The sequence below is a fragment of the Neodiprion lecontei genome, chromosome 2 (assembly GCF_021901455.1).
Source record: "Neodiprion lecontei isolate iyNeoLeco1 chromosome 2, iyNeoLeco1.1, whole genome shotgun sequence".
In the NCBI taxonomy this organism is placed as follows: Eukaryota; Metazoa; Arthropoda; class Insecta; order Hymenoptera; family Diprionidae; genus Neodiprion; species Neodiprion lecontei.
The window spans coordinates 43892805-43912698 of record NC_060261.1 but is presented as its reverse complement, the minus strand read 5'-3'; the positions used below and the strand labels follow the sequence as shown (position 1 = coordinate 43912698).

The 19894-nt window shown below is 45.4% G+C and overlaps 1 protein-coding gene across 3 annotated transcripts in view; it reads left to right on the top strand.

Annotated features, from left to right (window-relative positions):
• LOC107227819 (ecdysone-induced protein 78C) overlaps window positions 1–19894 on the top strand; it is a 53921-nt gene that overhangs the window by 7320 nt on the left and 26707 nt on the right. Inside the window, exons 1-3 of one of the 3 annotated variants that reach the window (XM_046733224.1) lie at window positions 453–1474; window positions 1539–1797; window positions 4475–5747. The exons of 1 other annotated variant lie outside the window; for it this stretch is intronic. In XM_046733224.1, the coding sequence (XP_046589180.1) occupies window positions 5465–5747 (283 nt within the window). In that variant the 5' untranslated portion in view covers window positions 453–1474; window positions 1539–1797; window positions 4475–5464. Of the gene's footprint in view, window positions 1–452; window positions 1798–4474; window positions 5748–19894 lie in introns of those variants that run through there. One more of the 3 variants, XM_046733223.1, reaches the window with a different exon arrangement.

Genomic DNA, 19894 nt, shown 5'->3' with positions numbered 1-19894 from the left:
GCATAGGTGAAGGTGTAGGTGTAGGTGTGGGTGTAGGTGTAGGTACAGGTACAGTTGTAGGTGCAGGTATAGGTGTAGGTATACAAACGTGCGGTTCGGGCCCGCTCGGCTCTTCTCGGTCAATGAACTATCGCTGCTGCTGAACCCAGTTGGTCCACTCCGACTCCCCTCCGCTCCCCTTCCCGTCCCTCCCCCTTTCCACTCCGCTCCGTTCCTCTCCACCCCGTCCTCCTCCTTTCGTTCTCTCCTCTCTCCTCCTCCTCCTCCTCCTTCGCCTCCACCCTCCACCCACCCCCTCCTCTCGTCTCTCCTCTACTCTTTCTCTCCTCCTCCCCCCCCCCCCGCCCTCCTCTTCCTTGCCCTCGCCCCGTTCACTTAATTCCCCCCCGTGAGTTGCAATGCCGTAACAGCGCGGTGCCAGGGTCTTACTTACGGCACAGGTAAGCGAGCAGCTCGCGCAACTTGCCTGACTCGTGCCTCGGCCGAGTGCTCGAGTGCTCGAAACGCGTTGACAAGTCGCGGCCGAGCGAGTCACCATACCTATAATACCTATACGAGAGGCACACACGTGATTTGTATTAACGTGTTCCCTGCAGCGTTATCGTCCGGTCCGCACTCATCCTTGTTCGCCGCGAGTTTGGTACATCGCTGTTGTACGCTGCTTGCCACTCTGGTGGTCCTGCATGATAATTATACAGATATTTGGTGGGTGTCGGAGGATTAAGTAAGAAGAAGCATAAGACATAAGACTGACGGGGATACCTTCTCGTCATGGTTCACCGTGATTTTGTCGCTGCTGATTAAGCTGACCTTATGGTAATGGGGATGCGGGTGAACCAAGAGTGGACGCCGGCTTCACGCAATCACTATAAATTTACGTATTCATTACTCGTATGGTGAGAGTTGTCGGATTTGACCTGCGCGTGATTGTCGTGCGGGAAAAGATATTGGAAGGATATCGGTGGTCTCTTCTCTTCTATCCTTTCATCTCGTCTCATCTCGTCTCGTCTCGTCTCGTCTCGTCTCGTCTCATCTCCCACGCGTCGTCAACCGCGGACTGTCGAGCCACGAATCGAATGGTTCGTATTGCAAGTTGAATAATAAGTGAACGGTGTTGTGTATCGCACATGGATATTCGAAGTTTCTCCAATTCACGCGAGCCGGCTCGCCGTTCGACTACAAGTTTGACAGCCGGACTCCTTACCACTTGCTCCACGTGAGATGTTTTTCGCCGTTCAGTGAGTTGGCAGTGAGAGTGCTCCCCTTATTGTTTCTACGTGAAACGATCAACGCAGAAACCCACGACGTCGATTACCTATGGGACGAAGGGTGTGATTAATACGAGAATCGGGAAGTGGATCTTACCTCCTGAGGACGGTGGTTGAAAGGAAGAACCTGATCGAGCGAGAGGGTAAAAATCAATTCCAAGATCATCCTCGCTCAAAGGATAAGCAGTCGATGATTGTCGATAACGGTAAAATATGTTCGCGGAGGATGTTTTTGCGTGTTGAACTAGCATCAAGTATAAATACTTTCAGTTTCTGATCGGAAATTTTGTGCTCCGCCACGGAATATTGTTTACTTTACTCTCGGAAGCAGGCAAAACCTCCAAAAACAACAACAACAACAACGAAAAGCAACGGAATTTGTAAATTTAAATAATGAGACTGAGGTGAACGCACTGCTCTGTGACGCGAGAGGAACGCGGAAGATCCTCGTAGGTGTTGCACAAGACGGATGAATGACTGTCTGCCGCGTGACTCCGTTTGAACGAAACGCACGGCGATGATTATTCAGGTAAAAATTTTTGCTTTTTGTCCAATTACCGCCAATTTTGCATTATTTATATCACGTAACTCCGAAAATATTCTCGTCGTCAATTTTGGCAACATGTAATTTCGAACTCTGTAACTTTGCGTCTACTATTCGCATAGGCTTCGTCCATTAGGAGATCTAAAACAAGGATAATTATCATCACCCCAAGATTTTCATTACTTTTTCAATGAAAATGTTTCAAGTTCCAGCTCCAATAGCTTTCGTGGTGAATTTCCATGCTTTACATCTACTACAGCAAATAGGATAAAACGTTCCCGAATAAAAAGCAACACTCGATTATTGCGGTATGGTTCGTGACGTGAAAGCTCTTGGCATATAAAGAGAAAACAACCGACGTTCATATGTTCCTATACTTGATCCTGCATGGATCTCGTCGATCTCTTTCATTTCCGTCTACTTGCCTGTTTATCTACTTCAAAAATAACCGCGGTTAAACGTTCGCGTGAATTGACCGTTGAATATAACGCCTGCAGCGATCTAACTTGTTCCTTATTATTTACGTTTCCTTTGCTTTCGTCTTTTTTTTCATTTCCCTTGTTCATTGAATTTCAAACAAACGTAGAGGTTACTCCAAATTCGGCATGTGTCGCGAAAAGGCGTCGTTCAAACTTTACATCGCGATTTCAAAGACATACGTATTATATGCCGGAGGAAAGGGGGTTGAGTCATCGAATGATCAGGATTTGCGAAATAGCAAGCTTTAGACCACGTCTAGTAATATATTAAAATTTCACCTTCAACAACGTTAGTCTTTAGAATATTCTTTATAGTGTCGATATTCGTTACTTTTGATAGTTTTCTCTTTTCACTTAAACGCAGAGTTTTTTGTGCATTGAAAGAACATACGTATACTACTCGGAATTTACGCAGGAAAGGTAAACGACTGAGAAAGAAAATTATCGTACGCCAAAAATATGTCTCTTCGGGTCTCGGAATAAATTTAGGTAAATGTTTGGGATCCAAAACTGTAATTTCACTCTATTGCCGGTAGTCACACGTCAACAAAACATCGTTAATAAAACAGAAACTCGAGAGGACTCGGCATAGCTGAAGATACGTAAATATCAAATTTCGTAGTACATTATAATAATATGATATATTCATCTACGGTCCTCGTGGATGACGGTGCGGTAGACGGTAGGTATTGCATTTAAAAAGCGACAGCCGATTTCTCATTATCCTGCGTGTTTTTCTCTTCATTAAGGCCAGACACGCCTTCCAAGCAACATATACGTATTATATAAATAATCGAACAGACTCCGAGGTAGAAAGGGACAGGGTCATAATTTTGTCCAGCGCAAAGAAGACAGGTTGTCAATTATTGTAACGTGACGAATTGAGACACGCGGGTTCGGTACAATCGACGTCGGATGAGGGGTATAAAAATTAGCTGTGTAATATTGCGTGACATCACAGTAAGTGAATGACTCGAAAGAAGATCGGCTCGAAATTTTCGCACGGCCGCTCGACGGCGCGAGGCTGCAATTTCGTCGTCGTCGTCGTTGTTTTTGCATGCCTGCAGCGGCGTAGAATAGACACGCGACTTGTTCGCCGTTGCATCTCCTAGCGGCATCGTTCGCGGTGATAAATAAATCCGCGCTGCGGCCTCCTTGTACCCCCGTCTTATATACTTGCATCCTATCTCATGTCTATTAGATCGGCGCGCATTGCAAGCTCTGCAACATAATAGTGCGCGGCGGAACATCAACGAATGTCGTATAACTTGCTCTCGCAGCTCTTTATACCTCTTTCCGCTGCCACGGTGTTGGGAGAACCTTGTAAGCTCCCCCCCACATGCTAAGGGCAGTAAACAATCGGCCTATCGATCTCTGCCGCCCGCAGATAAGATATTTCTGAATGTTCTTGCCGCGCGGAGCGCCAATCGAATCGCCGGAGAAGGAAAAGTAATAGGAGAATAGGAAATTAGAGAATAATAGAAGGTGAAACAGCAAATTTAATACACGTACTCACAGTTCAAAGATCACAGACGGAATGAAAAGTTTTAGCGGTCGGCGAGCGCGAGTTGCACCGTGTAATAAGTATACTATACGTATATGTATAGATATAGGTAAGAGGACGAGTCACGAAGTCAACGGCCGAAGATTACGGCAATGACATTCACTTTTTCTCGCTGCTCGTGATGCCACATCGCTTCACTGCTTATTTTATTTTCATACTTATTCTTTTCGCTTCTCATATTTTTCGCCATATTATACCATATACGCATATAAATATACTGACTTTAGACGTATACCAGTGGTACGATTTCGTCTCCGCATTGCCTCTATATTTTCACTCCTGTAAGACTGATGGTATATTTTCAAGATGTAGGCATCGGCTGAATACGCGGTCAATTCGCGTTTGACTGACTTAAAATCTCCGAAGACCGCAGAAATTTTGATAATTGTAGTACTTTTTTGACTGACAATCTACTTTGGAAACTGGCTTCCTCAAATGAAAATACGAATCCACGAATTGATTCTTCTGAGCGCGCATAACTTTTTCGACAAACTTCAGTACAGTTTTTCTGAAACATGGAAAGGTTTTAATTTGTTTCGGTTTCGCGTTTTTTCTTGTTTTACCATTACACCATTATGATTTTAATTATTTACGTTTTCTTCGTATTATTTCGTTTCAGCGATGAGGTACCCAAGCTTGAAATGTGAAATGAAAATACCCTGCCGCTATAACGTGACTCGAAAAAAGGGTTCACCTTAAGGAGAGACGTCGGACATTAAGAGTTGGAAAAGAATGGGTTGAAGTTCTACACCGTTGTGTTTCGTGATTCACACCCGCTTACGTTTTTCAACAGAAGTAAAAAGGGGGACAAAAATCGACAAAACTCACGAGTGCGGAAACGAAAATTTAGAGATTTCATATCAATTGCAGGTATGGCACAACTTGTGACATTGAAATTGATATTTTAATTTGTCGCAGCAATGAAAATAATCCGTGATCGATACTCTCGAATTATATTCCGTGTCAGCATATGATTTTTCTTTATAATTTACAAAACTGGTTAATCGTTGTAATTCCACCATAATTGAGATCAGCGTAAAATATTAGTACCGGTGCTGCAGCCATATAACACGCTGATCCGCTTCTCGTTTGCGAAACCGGAGGTGTATCGGTAAATTTACAAGATTTAACTACGCATACATTTGTTTGAAAACTTACTGGTTTCAAATTCCTTCAACTGATTTTTCCACAATTTTTATTGAAGATACAACAACGACACCGATGATAAAAATAATAATAATAATAATAATAATAATAATAATAATAATAATAATAATAATAATAATAATAATAATAATAATAATAATAATGTAGTGATAATCCAAGTGACGACATTGCGGTTCAGTGCTTAATACGATTGTTCAATACGTCGATTATACGCGTCCATCGAGCTATAAAGTTTGTACTCCGGTGCAATAAACTATAAATACGAGTAAAACGCGTACGAGTGGAAGGACAATAATGGGTCTGGATCACTGATCACGAATGCCTAGAGCAGGTGCACCGGAAGCCTGTGGCATATATCCGATATTTGAATCTCAAGTATTTATTCGCGAAGCAGGGTGATCGAACGTTCGACTTTCATGAATTCGCCAACTAGTATCGTACGATGGACGTATTCAAAATCGACCAATCGCTGAGCGCGGGACTGGGTAGCGCACCAGCGCCGGACACACTCACGCCGGAAGTGTCCTTTGACGCCAGAAGCGATTTCAGTCTTAGCTTCTTCGACGGCCCCGAGGATAACAGTACCCATGGCTTCAGCGATCACGGGTCCGTCGGTAGCGCCAGCGCCTCGCCGCCCCCAGGAACGCCGGGGAACTTGGCCGTAAATCCGACGAGTACGTCCCTCCCCATCGTCCAGGCCCCGCCGGGGGTCGTGGTTAAGAAAGGTTTGTTCCTTTTTTAAGTTCTTACTTTTATTCATTTCCTTGCATTCATCCCGGGCGTTTCATATTTTACACGTGGGTTTTTGGGTGGGGCTGAAATTCCGAATTTGAAAAGTTGCTAAAGCGCCTAATTCCGCATTATTTGCTGGCGAATCTTGGAGTAAAGAAATCAAACTCCGAAGAAACAACAATGTCTCGAATGGTCGGAAACTCGACGGTTCAAAGTTCCGAAATGCAAGATTCCGAAAATTCAAGTTACGATAAGGCAAAGTTCCGAAAAGTAATGTTCCGATAGAGCAAAATTTCGAAAAATAACGTTTCGACAGAATAAACTTCCAAAGTTAAAACATACTCACACGGGGTAGTTTACTCAACGAGTGGGTGTAAAAATTAGGAAAACCGAAAATTCGAATGATCAGGATTTCGATCGGAAAAATATCTAATATCCAAAACGAAGAAAGATCAAAGTGGTGAAATATCTCCAAGCCAGAAATTCACAGAACTGAAAATCTTCGATCACACAGAATTTCGGTTTTTCAGATTTTCAAATTTTCTCATTTTCACACTTTCGGAACTTTGAGCGTCGGGTTTCGGACCATTATAGACTTTGATGTTTCGTCAAAGTTTTATTTCTTTACTTGAAGTTTCGCCTCGAAAGAATTCGGAATTTGGCGTTTTCGGAACTTATAAAATTCTGAATTTCAACCCCGCCCCTGGGTTTCCGTTAACGTTAATCATTCGCATAACGGTATCCACGTGGCATTGACGAATTGCCAACTTACTCGTAAACAGTACAGAACTTGTAGCCTCGAACAAATTGAAAAGATGAATTCGGACGTATTCATTTCTTCTTAGTGCCGATGAATCAATAGTAATGGTAAAAATATTGCTGGAAAGTTTTGCCTGATACCTAGTTCCATCTTTCCTACGTTATCCTACAAAATAAAACTTGGCCAAAAATCGATATTAATTTGCTCCGATAGAAGTGTGTTAGTATGTAAGGTATACTGTAGGTATGTGGATACACAACTTACGATCTGCTTACTCTTTCTCCCACTCGTTTCGAGGCTGACATTTCACTCGCACTGCTCGCGCGGAGTCAGACCGGGCGAAATCATTCGCCTTTCATTTCCTTTTGCAACCTGCACTCTCTCGCGTTTAACAGTCGCCATTTTGTCCTTCGAGGAACGCGAAACCAGGAAGACTGGATGATGGGTATCGAAGCAAGCTCAAAACTGGGCCAAAAAATTGACGCCTAAAACGTAGTTCATATTCTAAACGTAGAATGGCAATCTATGGGATATTTAGAGGCATAGAGTTGGAAATGAAATTCGGTGTATCGATGATAACTCTCAAGCTTACGAAAACCTTTACCTGAATACACGAGTCTGTGGTCCGTCGTTTTGCACAAATTGTATCGGAGCCCAATCAGAGCGGGCTGTATGAGATGTATGATATTACCTTACTCGGCTGCAACCAAATCTGAAATTAGGCAAAAGCATATTCTTTAGCCACATGCCTGTGCCAAGAATACTGTCGACCTTAACATAGGCTTTCACGTTATTCAAAAGTGGACCTCGACGACCTCGAATCTCGCACTTGGACGTAAATCAGTTTCAGCGTGGTTCGATGATGAAGGTAGAACGAGAGTTTCCTGAGATAGCGTGCCGGAGAATTAGGATAAAATTACGTCGAACCACCAGCTGATGCGTCACCCGGAACTCTGGACATATTCTTGTCGTAGGTACTCATCGACAGTCTGGAATGGAATATACATCGTACCCGATGACCCAATGCGCGGGGTCGCCTCTCGCTCGATTTACCGATAGGAATGAAAATAATCAGTGATTCGGAATAAACCGAAGGATACCCACGCCCTTCGCGATAAGCCAGATTCCGGCTACTGGGGAAATATGGAACGGTGAATGAGAAATATGGCCAAAGAAAACACGGATCAAAGAGGGAACTGTATATAGAGACGCTGGCTGGGCGAGGACTGACACCCAGATAGGACTGAATTATACATTCGCGATCCACGGCACGGACCCCGGACGACGCTAATCTGTCGATCGTCTCACAATTTCGACTTTGAATTTCAATCTCCAAGCGGTCAAGGCCCGATTACTGAAATTTATTCGAAAGGCGTTTTGAAGCCTTATACCACGGCAGAGCCTGGCCAAATGCCTATAATAATCCACCGTGCGCTACTCATGCGGACACCACTCTTCGTAATAAAAAACAGAAACGGAACCAACATCATCTTTGTTACCATTCGTGTATCTCAACGCTTGCCCTTCGACGACTGCGATCTATGATGATTGGATCGTTCGAATTATTCTCTTTTCTGTGGGATCGAGCCCGGCGCTGATACAATTTACTCGGGATCTTTCGGCGGCAACGATCAAATATCACACGTATAAGCGGTCTGCATTCTCAACTTGTTCCAAGAGTGGAGTCGACAACTCGGTTCGTTACGCCGCAGGCTGCTGCCATTTTTTTCCGACCCCATCTGCCGCTGTACGGATTCACATCGGAAAAGTGATAATCCGGAGCCTAATCCTAGGACATGCGGCGAGCTTCGTCCCGCGGCTTATCGCGAAGGTCGGCGAAAAGATCGCGAACGACGGTCATCCGGCGTGAAAGTTTCAAGTATACTAGTTCAGTGCCACGGTCACCGTTGACCAGCGGACGCCGGCTGGTGCCCAGTGACCGACCGGTATCTGCGGCCAGCGGTCAGCGGACAGTGGCATCGCCTCGGACGAAACTCAACTGAATCCGAAGGTTGCGTAACCCAGCTGTTTAAAAATCACCGTGCATCTCCTTTGCGCTTGTATACCTACGAGCTTCCCATGCGGCATGAGAATAACGCGTGGAGCGATGAACGTTGGTGAGAGCGAAAAAGAGAGAGAGAGAGAGAGAGAGAGAGAGAGAGAGAGAGAGAGAGAGAGAGAGAGAGAGAGAGAGAGAGAGAGAGAGGTGGAGACGCCGTGGACATGTGTATAATATATGCCGATACCGGGAGACCCGCGCACCTTTCGATCTCCTAGTCCTGGATATGGATGCGAAGCTTTTCCACCGAATGCAGACGGACACTGGCGACTAGGAATATTGTGATGTGACATCTTAATGCGGGGGCCGCAAACGGTGAGAGGTTCGCTCGGCGTACTGGAATATATGTCATTTGTAATTCCCGCAACACGCGGTCGGTGCTTTAAACAACCAGCCCGGAATATCCTGGGAGAGATTTAAATACATATACGTACCTAATGTGCAGCATATGTTCGTTTTCGCTGGGACGGATGGGTCTACCGCCGCGATTTGGTAAGCACCGGAGGATACGCCGATCCCGGCGTAAATATCCGACCGGTTGAAATTATTTCATCCTTATCGCTCATCTGTTGGTATTCCTACCGCAGCCTCCGCCCCCGCCTTTGGCCGTAACACACATGTAGTCGCTGTATCATGTATGACGACGCACGGGCTGATCATACCTTGTACCGTAGCTTGTGAGATAAGGGGCTTAGCATACCTCGCGGTACCTACCTACTATGTGTTATGCCTGACGCTGGCGATCTAGAACCCGATCGACGAGCTGCACTCACCTCGTCTTGTTCGGAATCACTGTTTCTTGATCGACGAAACAAATGTACGATGTTCTGGTAAAATTACCTTTCCGAAACTGCGTCCTGCAAACAATTCGGGGAAGTGGGAAAGTCTAAAGTTTTACGAATGCTTCCAGGATTTTCAACATCAATGAAATCCCTAGCGCGAAATTCGAGATGCGAGATACGTTCGCTCTCTTCAAATATCGACGATTTTGTTCAACGTGAAGAAATTTTTTACCGGTAGACACGACATAAATTTACTTGAATTCTTTCTATCAATAGCAAATTCGTTTCATATCCTGCGATGCTCGGTTACTCACCACTAACTTGATCACTTGTCACGGATAATCACTGCCTCGTATAAATGACGGTGAAGCGATTATATCTCAAACGACCAGGAAGCTGTGGCGAAAACTTTTTATTTAATCGGTATTTACACCTCTGCACGATGTATCATTGCACGTGCTTGCTGATTCCTGTGTACAGCGTATCGCGAGAAGTCGTAAAACTGGATAAGATCTCAGGTCGTCAAAATTCTTGCGGGAAATCACATAATACCGACGATCAATGAGTCGGGGGCAACGCGTTTCGTCCATGACCTCGAGAATTGACGGATCCGTTCTGCACATATCATCTCATATACCTATTCATTCTCTGCAGATCCGCGTATATCACATACGCGCAAGACTTATACCTACGCAGAAATATCAATTCCCTACTTTCTCCGAATACTCGGGGAATCTGTCCGATGCAGGACCGCATCAGAGGATTGACTGTTTGGCAGGACGCAACGTGCGTCGTCTCCATACGGTGGTTGTGTGCCACGTGTGCGCATAGGCCAGGCTGACATGTATATGTTTACCTCACGACAAAGAGAATAATCCATTGAGCATGGCTCGAGTCTCATATCGGAGTTGCGTGTGAATTATTAATCGCAAGAGGGAACCAGGCGTGTGTTGATCTCGTCTTCTCTCCTTTCCTCCATCTCTCTTTCTCTTATCCTTCCTCCCCCCCCCCCCCCCTCCTCCCCCCTCCTCCTTCCTTCTCCGTGTACTCTCTCCCACCCGTTCGCCATCTCCGTCCTGGGCACAACCGTCTCGTCAACTTTGCAGGCATAGCGGTGCCTACGTCTCTGTCGCACCTCGAGGGGCAATGAACTCGATGAGGGTATATATCATCGTTGAAGTGAAGTGATGCTACCAATGTATACACGTACATACCGTACACTTGAAGCCGTCTTGGTCGGTGTACGAGGCGGTATACGTATAGGTACAACCTACCGAATAAAACCCTGCGGTTTCTCAGGGTACCTGTTGGACGCAGCGTATCTATCCTATCCTATCCTGTCCTATCCTATTCTATCCCATCCCATCCCATCCTATCCTAGCCTAATCTGTACTATCCTATCTACGTACAACGTGCCTAGGTGTACACCTCGTATACAGGTATAAGGGTATAGATACACCGCGAGATCTTCCGCCGGAAGCATGTACCTTTAATTAAACCAACCAGTTAATGAGTTTGTGTTCAGACCTTACCTATATATATATATACACACACACACCGGTTAAATCTGTTCATTTCGTTGAATGTATCATCACCGTACAAATAGAATTTATTCAGATATCTAATTGACCGTGAGCAAAAAGAGAATCAGCATCCTCCATTATATTGAGATTTCGTTGGAATCGTGTTTACTAACCAGACGACGTGCTTCTGACGTTACCCATCGGGTGTTTTTTGGTGGTTTGGAAACGAAATGGAATTATTTTATGATTCGCGGAAGGTTGTGCCTGAGTAACCATGCAACCGTCACATCTGCAAAGATCTTAGAAGTTTAGTTCTGAATAGGGAATCCAGCCTTATTGGCTTAGAGCGGTGACTTAGTATTCCGACTGCCTTGGCTCCCCGAGGCTCAAGTTGGAAAAAAAGTTGATCTGCCTCGGAGACGCCATAACGGACGAACTGACGGAGAACAAAACTCTCCGCGTACCAGCGACGAAATAACCTATCCTCCACTTCCATTTACGTACTCGACATGCACTTCGTACGTATAATTTCCTTCCAAATACTTCCGGTCAGTCGTATCTCTTTTCATCATTCCTTGCACAGCTCGCGCTGCTTTCCAAATCTCAAAACACCGACAAGGACGTTGCGAGTCAACACCGGATCGGCTGTGCGAAGAAAAAGACAATGAACGCCGAATGATTCAGTCCTTACTTGCAATCGATCACAGATGCAGGAACAGCATGAGCAGGGGTACGAAGTGTCCCTGTCCGATTAATTTCTCGACCAAGACATCGAACTAACAGTGCGTCCCATCGAGCCTGACTCTCAACCTGGAATCGTAGCGTGATAGATAGAATACCTACCCTGGCGCCAACCAGGAAGGCAAAGTAGGAAGGCGGAGAGAGGGGGAAATAGAAGGAGTGGGCGAGTTGCCTGTATGAAGTGGTCATGCAACAGTGAAATTAAGTGAAATTGATTAGAATCGGTCGTTTCCCCTCCGCTTGTGTTGATACTTACTACGTACATGTCGGTGTAACAACGTGTTAGGTACGGTGTTCCAGTTTCCTTCGGTTCTCGGTATACCGGGAGGGTTCCCAGCTGTGTGCGTTACGGCGGTTACACATAGATCTACCTCCGAGTGTGCGAACTAAGGGAGAGCGGCCGTCGAGATACGGCGAAGATACTTGAAGGCGTAGGTACGCGAATGCAAATGATATACACTTCCTGCAACGCGCGGTTCAATATTTATTCACCATTAGGTTCTACCGCGGCGAAGTAGTCCCGGCACTGCCTTGCTTTCCTATCCACGCAATTACCTATTAATTTCATTTCACTATACTCGGACATGTCTGCAATTAACACTCACGCATCGTGTCTCCTCTGTAAGGTGACTAATAATCCGTGCAATCGAACGTCGCATCAACTTCGAGTTTATAGATATAACACATACTGCGGAAATAACCTTGTCCAGGAAGTGTAAACCGCAGCATTCGGTTATGGTATTGTTGGGTCTGTGTGACTCTTAGCAAACTGCCAATATTAAAACCAGAGTTTAATCTACCCTGTACGTACAACACATTTTTTGCTCTCCTGCGATAACGTGCATTATGCGATTTGCGCTAACAATAAGTGGTTGTCGGCAAAAAAAACGTTATATTCGAAAAGAAACTAGTCTGCAGACAAGTGTGGAGAAGAGTTGAAAAATCGGAAGCGAATGGAACGTTGGCGAAGATTGAAGGAAACTACGTAGTTTGATTGCTGGCTGCAGGGTAACAATTCGTTCGCACGAAGTCACCTAATTCATGTCGATTGTTCGCTACCCATGTCAAATGAACGTATACACTACAAGTTTTTCGGCACAGTTATTGGGGGAAAAATAACTCGTACGCGTCACAGTCGACGGGAACGATTCAAGACGAGTAAATCTTGTCCGTCTGCTGCTGCCAGATTCACGTGGAGTCGGTCAAGCAAGGCTGGACGATATTTGATCGCGCTCTTTTCCTTGGTGGGGGATTCATCAACAAGGCATTGAACCCAGGGGGGAATCAGATGGTCTTAAGATAGAGTTAAGACGAATTTTAAGCGTGCGCGCGTCAACTCTTGGCGCTGTGGCTGGAATGCCGACGACAGTCGTACCTACGAACGCAAGCGAGTCTGACCACACGGTGAATAATTACGAAAAGACACTTCGCTGCAGCACTCCTGGCGCTCAATATACGTATACCCAGGCATCATCGGGCGCCCAGGGAGTATACGGTGAAAGGTCATAATCTCACCAGGAAGGTATCCCGGGTCGATCTCTCCGATTTCATTTCTTTTGTAATACGTTACAGGAGACTAAAAACTAGGCAAAACGTATTTTTCTTTTATCGCCATTAAACACTCTAAGGGGCTGAATCCCTCCAAAGTAAGGCATGTCAAGGGCAGATTTGTCAGTTCCACTCACAAGAACACAATATTTTTTCAACCAATCCAACTGGAAAAGTTTTCTCGTGACAAGCCATGAAAAATATAATTTTATCAATTGAAAAAAGAAAACAAAGACCGCCAAATCACCCCTTGACACGTCCTACCTTGGAGGATGGTTTCACCCCCCGAAAGTGTTTAACGGCAGATAGAAAAAGATACGAATCGCCTAGTTTTTAATCTACTATGATATATTACAAAAGAAATCAAATCTGAAATATCGACCTGGGATACGTCTTCCTCGTTAGCTACGGAACGTTTTTCGCGGCAGAAAATCAGGCATTCGAACCATGCGAGAACAAAGTCTCCGGTACCCTTTCACAGGTATACTTATAACACGCGGGGCGCGTCCACCTGCCCACGTTTCTACCGCGAATCTCCAAGTCTCAGGCTGCCATCGTACGACGCATCGTACCTATTTCCGAAATGTCTGACGCAATCATCTCTATAAATACAAGCCAATCGCTGGTCGCCATTGCGCAGTCGGGTCGAAAGTAGCAGAAGCAGAAACGAACGAGAATGATAAAAATCGGAACGCATCGAGGCTTGTGTTCGGTGCTAAGAGGTCTGCGACAAAGACTCAAACCTTCACGATTCGAAACCTCAAAAATCCATCAAGCTGAAGGTTCTCTAGAAAAGCGTCTTCGAAGCGCAGTAGCTTTACGATGTGAAAAAGCATCTGCCCGTGGCGTGGAAGAAAAAAAGAAATGTTCGTGAATTTCTCCGCGCTAAAATAATCGCGTCTAATAATGCAACGCGGAAGAAGTTATTCTGGTAGTGAGCCTCCTGACTGGGTTAAGCCTCGGTTGTGCTCGGTTTTGCGTTAGCCACATGAGTACATTGAGACAGGCCATGGATCTCTCGCTCTATGATACGGCCACGCTTGCTACCTGCACCACTTCCTCTGATCGTGGGTGAAACGAGGACGGGGCGAACTGCCAGGGCGAATCTGCACCAGCCGAGAAGAGGTATGACAAAACAATGAAGATGGCCGCGGATATATGGAAATGCGTGATAGAAGATGAGGAGGAGAGAGAAGAACGAAAACAGTAGTGGAATCTGAATTTCCGAGCAGGAAACTACGCGTTTCTGTAAATTATGCTTTTAGCATACACGACGAAGAAAACATTCGATCGCCCAACACGGAGAATCAGCTGGACGGGGAAATTTTGATACTATTTTTCATTGCAAAACTTGCGGTTTTTTTTCTTGAATTCCTGAAGTAACCGACAGTGAGACGCGTACGAAACGATTGCGCGTATAGTCTATCCGATACAAGTCCATCAATGGATAATTCTCACCACGAATATTATATCTGTGCGCTGGAGTTAAATAGCGCATTACGTATCACGTTGTACCAATCGAGACGCAGCCTCTTCCGCGTTCGGCCGGCAGATCTTACGTCTGCGTGCCGCGATGCATAACCCATAAGGCGTAAGGCGTTAGAACGCTCCGATCCTTACGCAATCTCGTTATAAGACGGACAGGGCGGGCTTCGTTGCACGCGATCACGACAATGCAAATGCATCGACGTGTGGAAAGAACACACTGTACGTGCACGTTCCCAACACGATCGTCGATCCACTCTCTCACGTGGTATTTCGTATCGGAGGAAATAATTCACCTTGCGATCAGGAGCACGACATATGCGGCTACTTGGAAGTCCAGACACATAACCGTAATGTTCCGGATTCAGAGAGATGTAAAATCAAGTGGTTGAAATGTTTAATGAACGGAATCAGCCAGGGCGTGAATATTTCATCTCATATCCCGTGTCGATTACCAGACGCTGTCCAGGCACCGCATGAAGAATATCTCGTCGAAGCTTAAAAATTATTCCGCGTTATGGAAGCGAAAAAAGAAAGTTAGATAAAAAAAATATTCTCGTCGAGGGACGTCGGCTGTTGGTGATTATCGAGAAATTCCGCGAAATGAAAGACAGCTTGGATGATCGTAGGTGCAAAAGGTGAGCTGGCGGATGAATCGGTGACAGTCGTGACGACAACATAGTTCGCTGTACACGTTCGAGGGCTTTTGTTCCCGGATTGAACCATGTGCAATCTGGCCTGCCGCAGTATCTCCTGCAACCGTTTTATGGGTGTGGCTATGAATCCATGGGAAATGGCAGAGGTGCCTAAGCGGGGTGATCGAGGAGAGAGAGAAAAATAGAGAAGGAGAGAGCTCCGGAGCTCCATGGATCTGATTGCTGGTACGGTATTCCATGACAAAGGGTCATTTGTACGTTAGGTGGAGCCCACTTTCGAACCCTCGGCGAACAAAGAGCTTTCCTAGTTTGACTCTAGCCCGGCTCTGTGCGGTGGTTAGTGGATAAAGTTCCTGCGTGTAAAATTCTACGGCACTCTTACGATTAAACGAGAGCGAAGGCGCCGGGCATCATCGACGCATCGTCGCATTCGTTATATTGCGTGAAGTAGGTATAATACCGGCTTAATTACGCCACGGTGACGCAAACTATCGGCGATCAATAAGAGTCCACGATGATTCGTGATTTCCTCTCGCGAACTACTTGTTACGGTCTGCACCGTCGGATTTTCTCGAAATGATAAACCTCTCGATTCACGGAGGAAGCGGCAGCGGCGGCTTGCCGAGATGCGACGTTGTATCGTATTCCATGGGGTTAAATAAATCAAATCCGAACCCGGAAACCTTAGAACTCTCTGTGCCTCGACTACGGTCGTGACGTCACAGACTGGTTGTAGCCGTGCACACAGGCTCACATGTACACGCGTGCGGGTAAAACACGTATTAGTGTAAATACGTTGTCGTTCCGTGGCTACACAGCTAGAGTCTGCGCTGGCCGCGGCAGGCGATCCAGGAAACAGCTGCGGCAAGCAACTGCCTGACAAAATCAATGAAATAAAATGAGACGCGGATCAAGGTGGGAGAAAAAGCGAATTACACGTTACCTGGATTAGCTGATAGACTTCTAAACGGGGAAAGGAGGGGGGCGGGGGGCAAGGGAGAGAAAGGCACGGGAGAGATGGAGATGAAGCGAGAGGGGAACACGAGCGATATCTCGTCTTACGCAACGCCCGGTAAAAGGTATACCTGCATACCCCGCTTGAACTGTACGACGTCCGACTGCTCGATACGATCACAAAGCCCCTCTGTGTTCCTGCATTTGATGTTGCGCGCATTCTGGCTCGCTGATATTCACCTACAGCTGAATGTCTATACATCATTGTAATTCACGGTGAAGAAATAGTTTATTAGATCGATTATATTATCACGGTACAATTGCTGCGATCTCTTTTATTCCTCGTTTTGATCGACGGTGTGCTCTCTCGTAAATTTATCCCCGATCGACGCACTACAAGTATCTGTTGTACTTTGAGAAGATGTACGTGGGGAAAGATCGACAAAAGTTTGATTAGTTGAAGTAAAATTTATTTCGACGAAAGAAATTTTTATTGAATTGAATTGTCAGTTTGCTCGATTGCGAATAGTCCGATTTAAATGGAACGATCTTTTCGCTCGGTATTTCTGAATATCGAAGTATAAATCATATCAAATTCTTATGCTATTATTCCACTACGGGTTGACGAGGAAATTCTTCACGCTGAAGTACCAGAGTTGGAATACATATTGCTTTTCTTCTTGCTCTGAGCGTTTACTCTGTCAGCGCGGGGTCGATATCACGCTGCGGTATAAGAATGTATAAAAAAATAAAAAGTTGCGTCACAGATTTTACGCGCGTAATTATGTTACGTGTGAAAATAAAAATTCACCCAATCAACAATGAAAACTTGTTAAATTCATGTGAAAATTCTGCAGCATCTCGATTGAAAATCCGATTCCATGCGGCAATTTCGTAAACCACATAGCGAAAGTGACGACTTTCTGATTTACGCGATATACAAGACGGTAACAGCGGCATGGCCGTTATGCAATATGCGTCGCTGTGTTACGAATCGTGCGGCAGATATAACGACTTAATTACGCATAATAGCGATTGGGAATCAATGTCCGACATAAGTCCGATGTAAGGAGATAATTAAAGTCTCCCTGCAGCAATAGTGCAGGTGATCGGCCTGCAGTTAAGTTCGATCGTCGATCCGTACGTTCGATTTTCTTTGAAAATCCGGGAATACGAAAAGTTTTCGGACCAGCCTGATTTGAATCTGAACGGAGAGAGGATATTGTCAAAAACTTGAGCCACGAAGATCATCCCAACGTCAACTTCAGATTCACGGTTCTTAACAGTTGTATCTGAGGCGAATAAACGAGGACTGACGTTGGTTTGATCACCGACGTTCGATATATCCAGGTATCGCAGATTAATCCGCAACGTTGCGCGTTGGATCGATCTTCCAGAGCGATTGTCAATCAAAGTTATCGATCTTGGCACGAAAAGTGTTCGGTAAAAAATTCCTCAGTCCTTGCGGACTACGTGGTCGATGCAGTGCAGGCGCGGCCGGATTCGAGGTTTTTCAGGCTAAGTCGATAACACCTTCGACTTGCATTAATAACAATCGCGTGACCGAAAACTCCGCCGCACGGCCGGGATCGTTACATGCAAAGGATGGCTAATTGCGCGCCACCGCATTGTGGCCACTTGAAAGGCATACTGACTGAACGGAATATTTCATTAAAATTATTCTAGGCGCGCATACATATACGGTTTATCTCGGTACGATCGATATTCTCTGACATCTTTCAGAAGCATTTCAATTCGGTAAAAACTGCGCAATACGCTCCGAAGAATATTCAATTTCGACTGAGCGAAATTATCTTATCAAAAACAAATTATTGGCTCAATGTATAACCCGCCAAACATTGTGCCGACGCAAACAAAGAAATTATCTGAATCATTTTACACACGAAAGAAAAATGCTTCAGTCCTTTCGACAGCAAAATCTAATCTACGCATTTAAATCGGTTAGGGAAGATTGAGAAGGATTCTTGCGATGAGTAGATCAAAATTTACTAAGATAAATGGGCCGAAGAACGAAGATATCTCACCGTATTTTCCTACGATATTCTAGTAATATTTATTGGCTTCGTGACGGGATGCCATCCATGACGGGAGAGGTTGCTACAGATCGATTTTGTTGAAGAGGCAAAAACTTTTCCTCCACGCGGAATCAGCGCAGAGTTATTCCGGCGAATAGTACCTGTCGCATGACGAATTACAAATGTTATCGCAGGTGCCGGAGCCTAATTTTTGAATAGTTGAACCCAGTTTAGTGCTGAAAAATTGCGCGTCGGATAATCCTGGGATAGAGCAAAATGAGGAAAGTCGACTACGGACTTTGCGCGCCTGGTATGTAAAATACGGGATAGGGGCTAAATATGGCAAAGCTTTATTTCAGTTTTAATCTCGAAGCTCCTTTTGCACACTTCACTTTTTCTGTCATTTGCCTGTGCGCCGCTGCCTGCGATAGAAAGCGTTCCACATAGCCCCGCGCTTCGTTTTCTCCTGTCAGCAGGATCGCTGTTGCAGCTTTGCGTAAAAACGGCAAGCCTGGTCTTGACAAGATGCACAACGCGGTACGCAGACTGTTGCAGTTCCTCGCCTTCCAGGGATTCGAGCATTAGCTTGCCAGATGCAGACACTTCGACGATTATAGGCATAGCGTTTATCAACGCGAGCGTGTCGAGTCACTTGCACGACCCTCGTGAACCCCCGGGAATAGAAAGTGCGTCTGTTACGCGGGGGTCCCAGGATTAATATCCTTTCTCGCTGATATAGATCTTCGAGCTGCGGCGGGAGTGAAATTGCGCGACTCCTGAGCCTCAGAATCCCGATGCAAGTCCTGCGCCAGCAACGTTATGGTCCGGGGATCCGAGCACATTTTCCCATGCCGCGATATCGTAAGCTCCTTACGTAAGTTAACATACACCGTTACACGCTTGGGCATAATACGAGGACCGGCAAGGAGTGTCATTGAGAACCGGTAGAATCAGTTCGACGAGTTTGACAGCAGCTGTGCTCATTGTCACCAGCAACACCAACGGACCTGATATTATATGTACTGCCGATCGAGGTCTTTTCGGTTGAACCTATGATAGGGCCCGGGACTCGACTTTGGGTACAGTACTCGACATTTCGTTCTTTCGTTGAAGAGCAATCAACGGTATAAATACCTATAATCGTGCGACAAGTGTGGAAAGTAAGCGATATCCGAATAGGTGTGCCTTCTGGCTCAAGCCGAAGGCTGGCGCTGTAATCGTACGAGTCAGATGTCACCCATCTTGATGTTTTTCAGAATTTCCGTTGACGAGAGTTCGATTTTGGAATCACCGAAGATGCCACTGGCAGCGGGTAAAATTGAAATCAGGTAACCGAGATCACGCACAATGGCGTCACTGACAGTTCGGTACTGGTAAAAAAAACAACGCAGAGTCATTAGAGAGTGCGCATGCGCTGATACAAGCCGTAAATTTATATTTTTCCACTGTTAAGAAATATGTTATTTTACGCACGTCCCACAGGCTTCGAAAATGGAAGTTTCCAAGCAAGTGTTGCAAAAAAAAAAAAAAACAAACTTAGTTCACTCACGATGCCGCAATTGCGTCGAAATTATTTCGATCCTTTCTCGTTCGGTA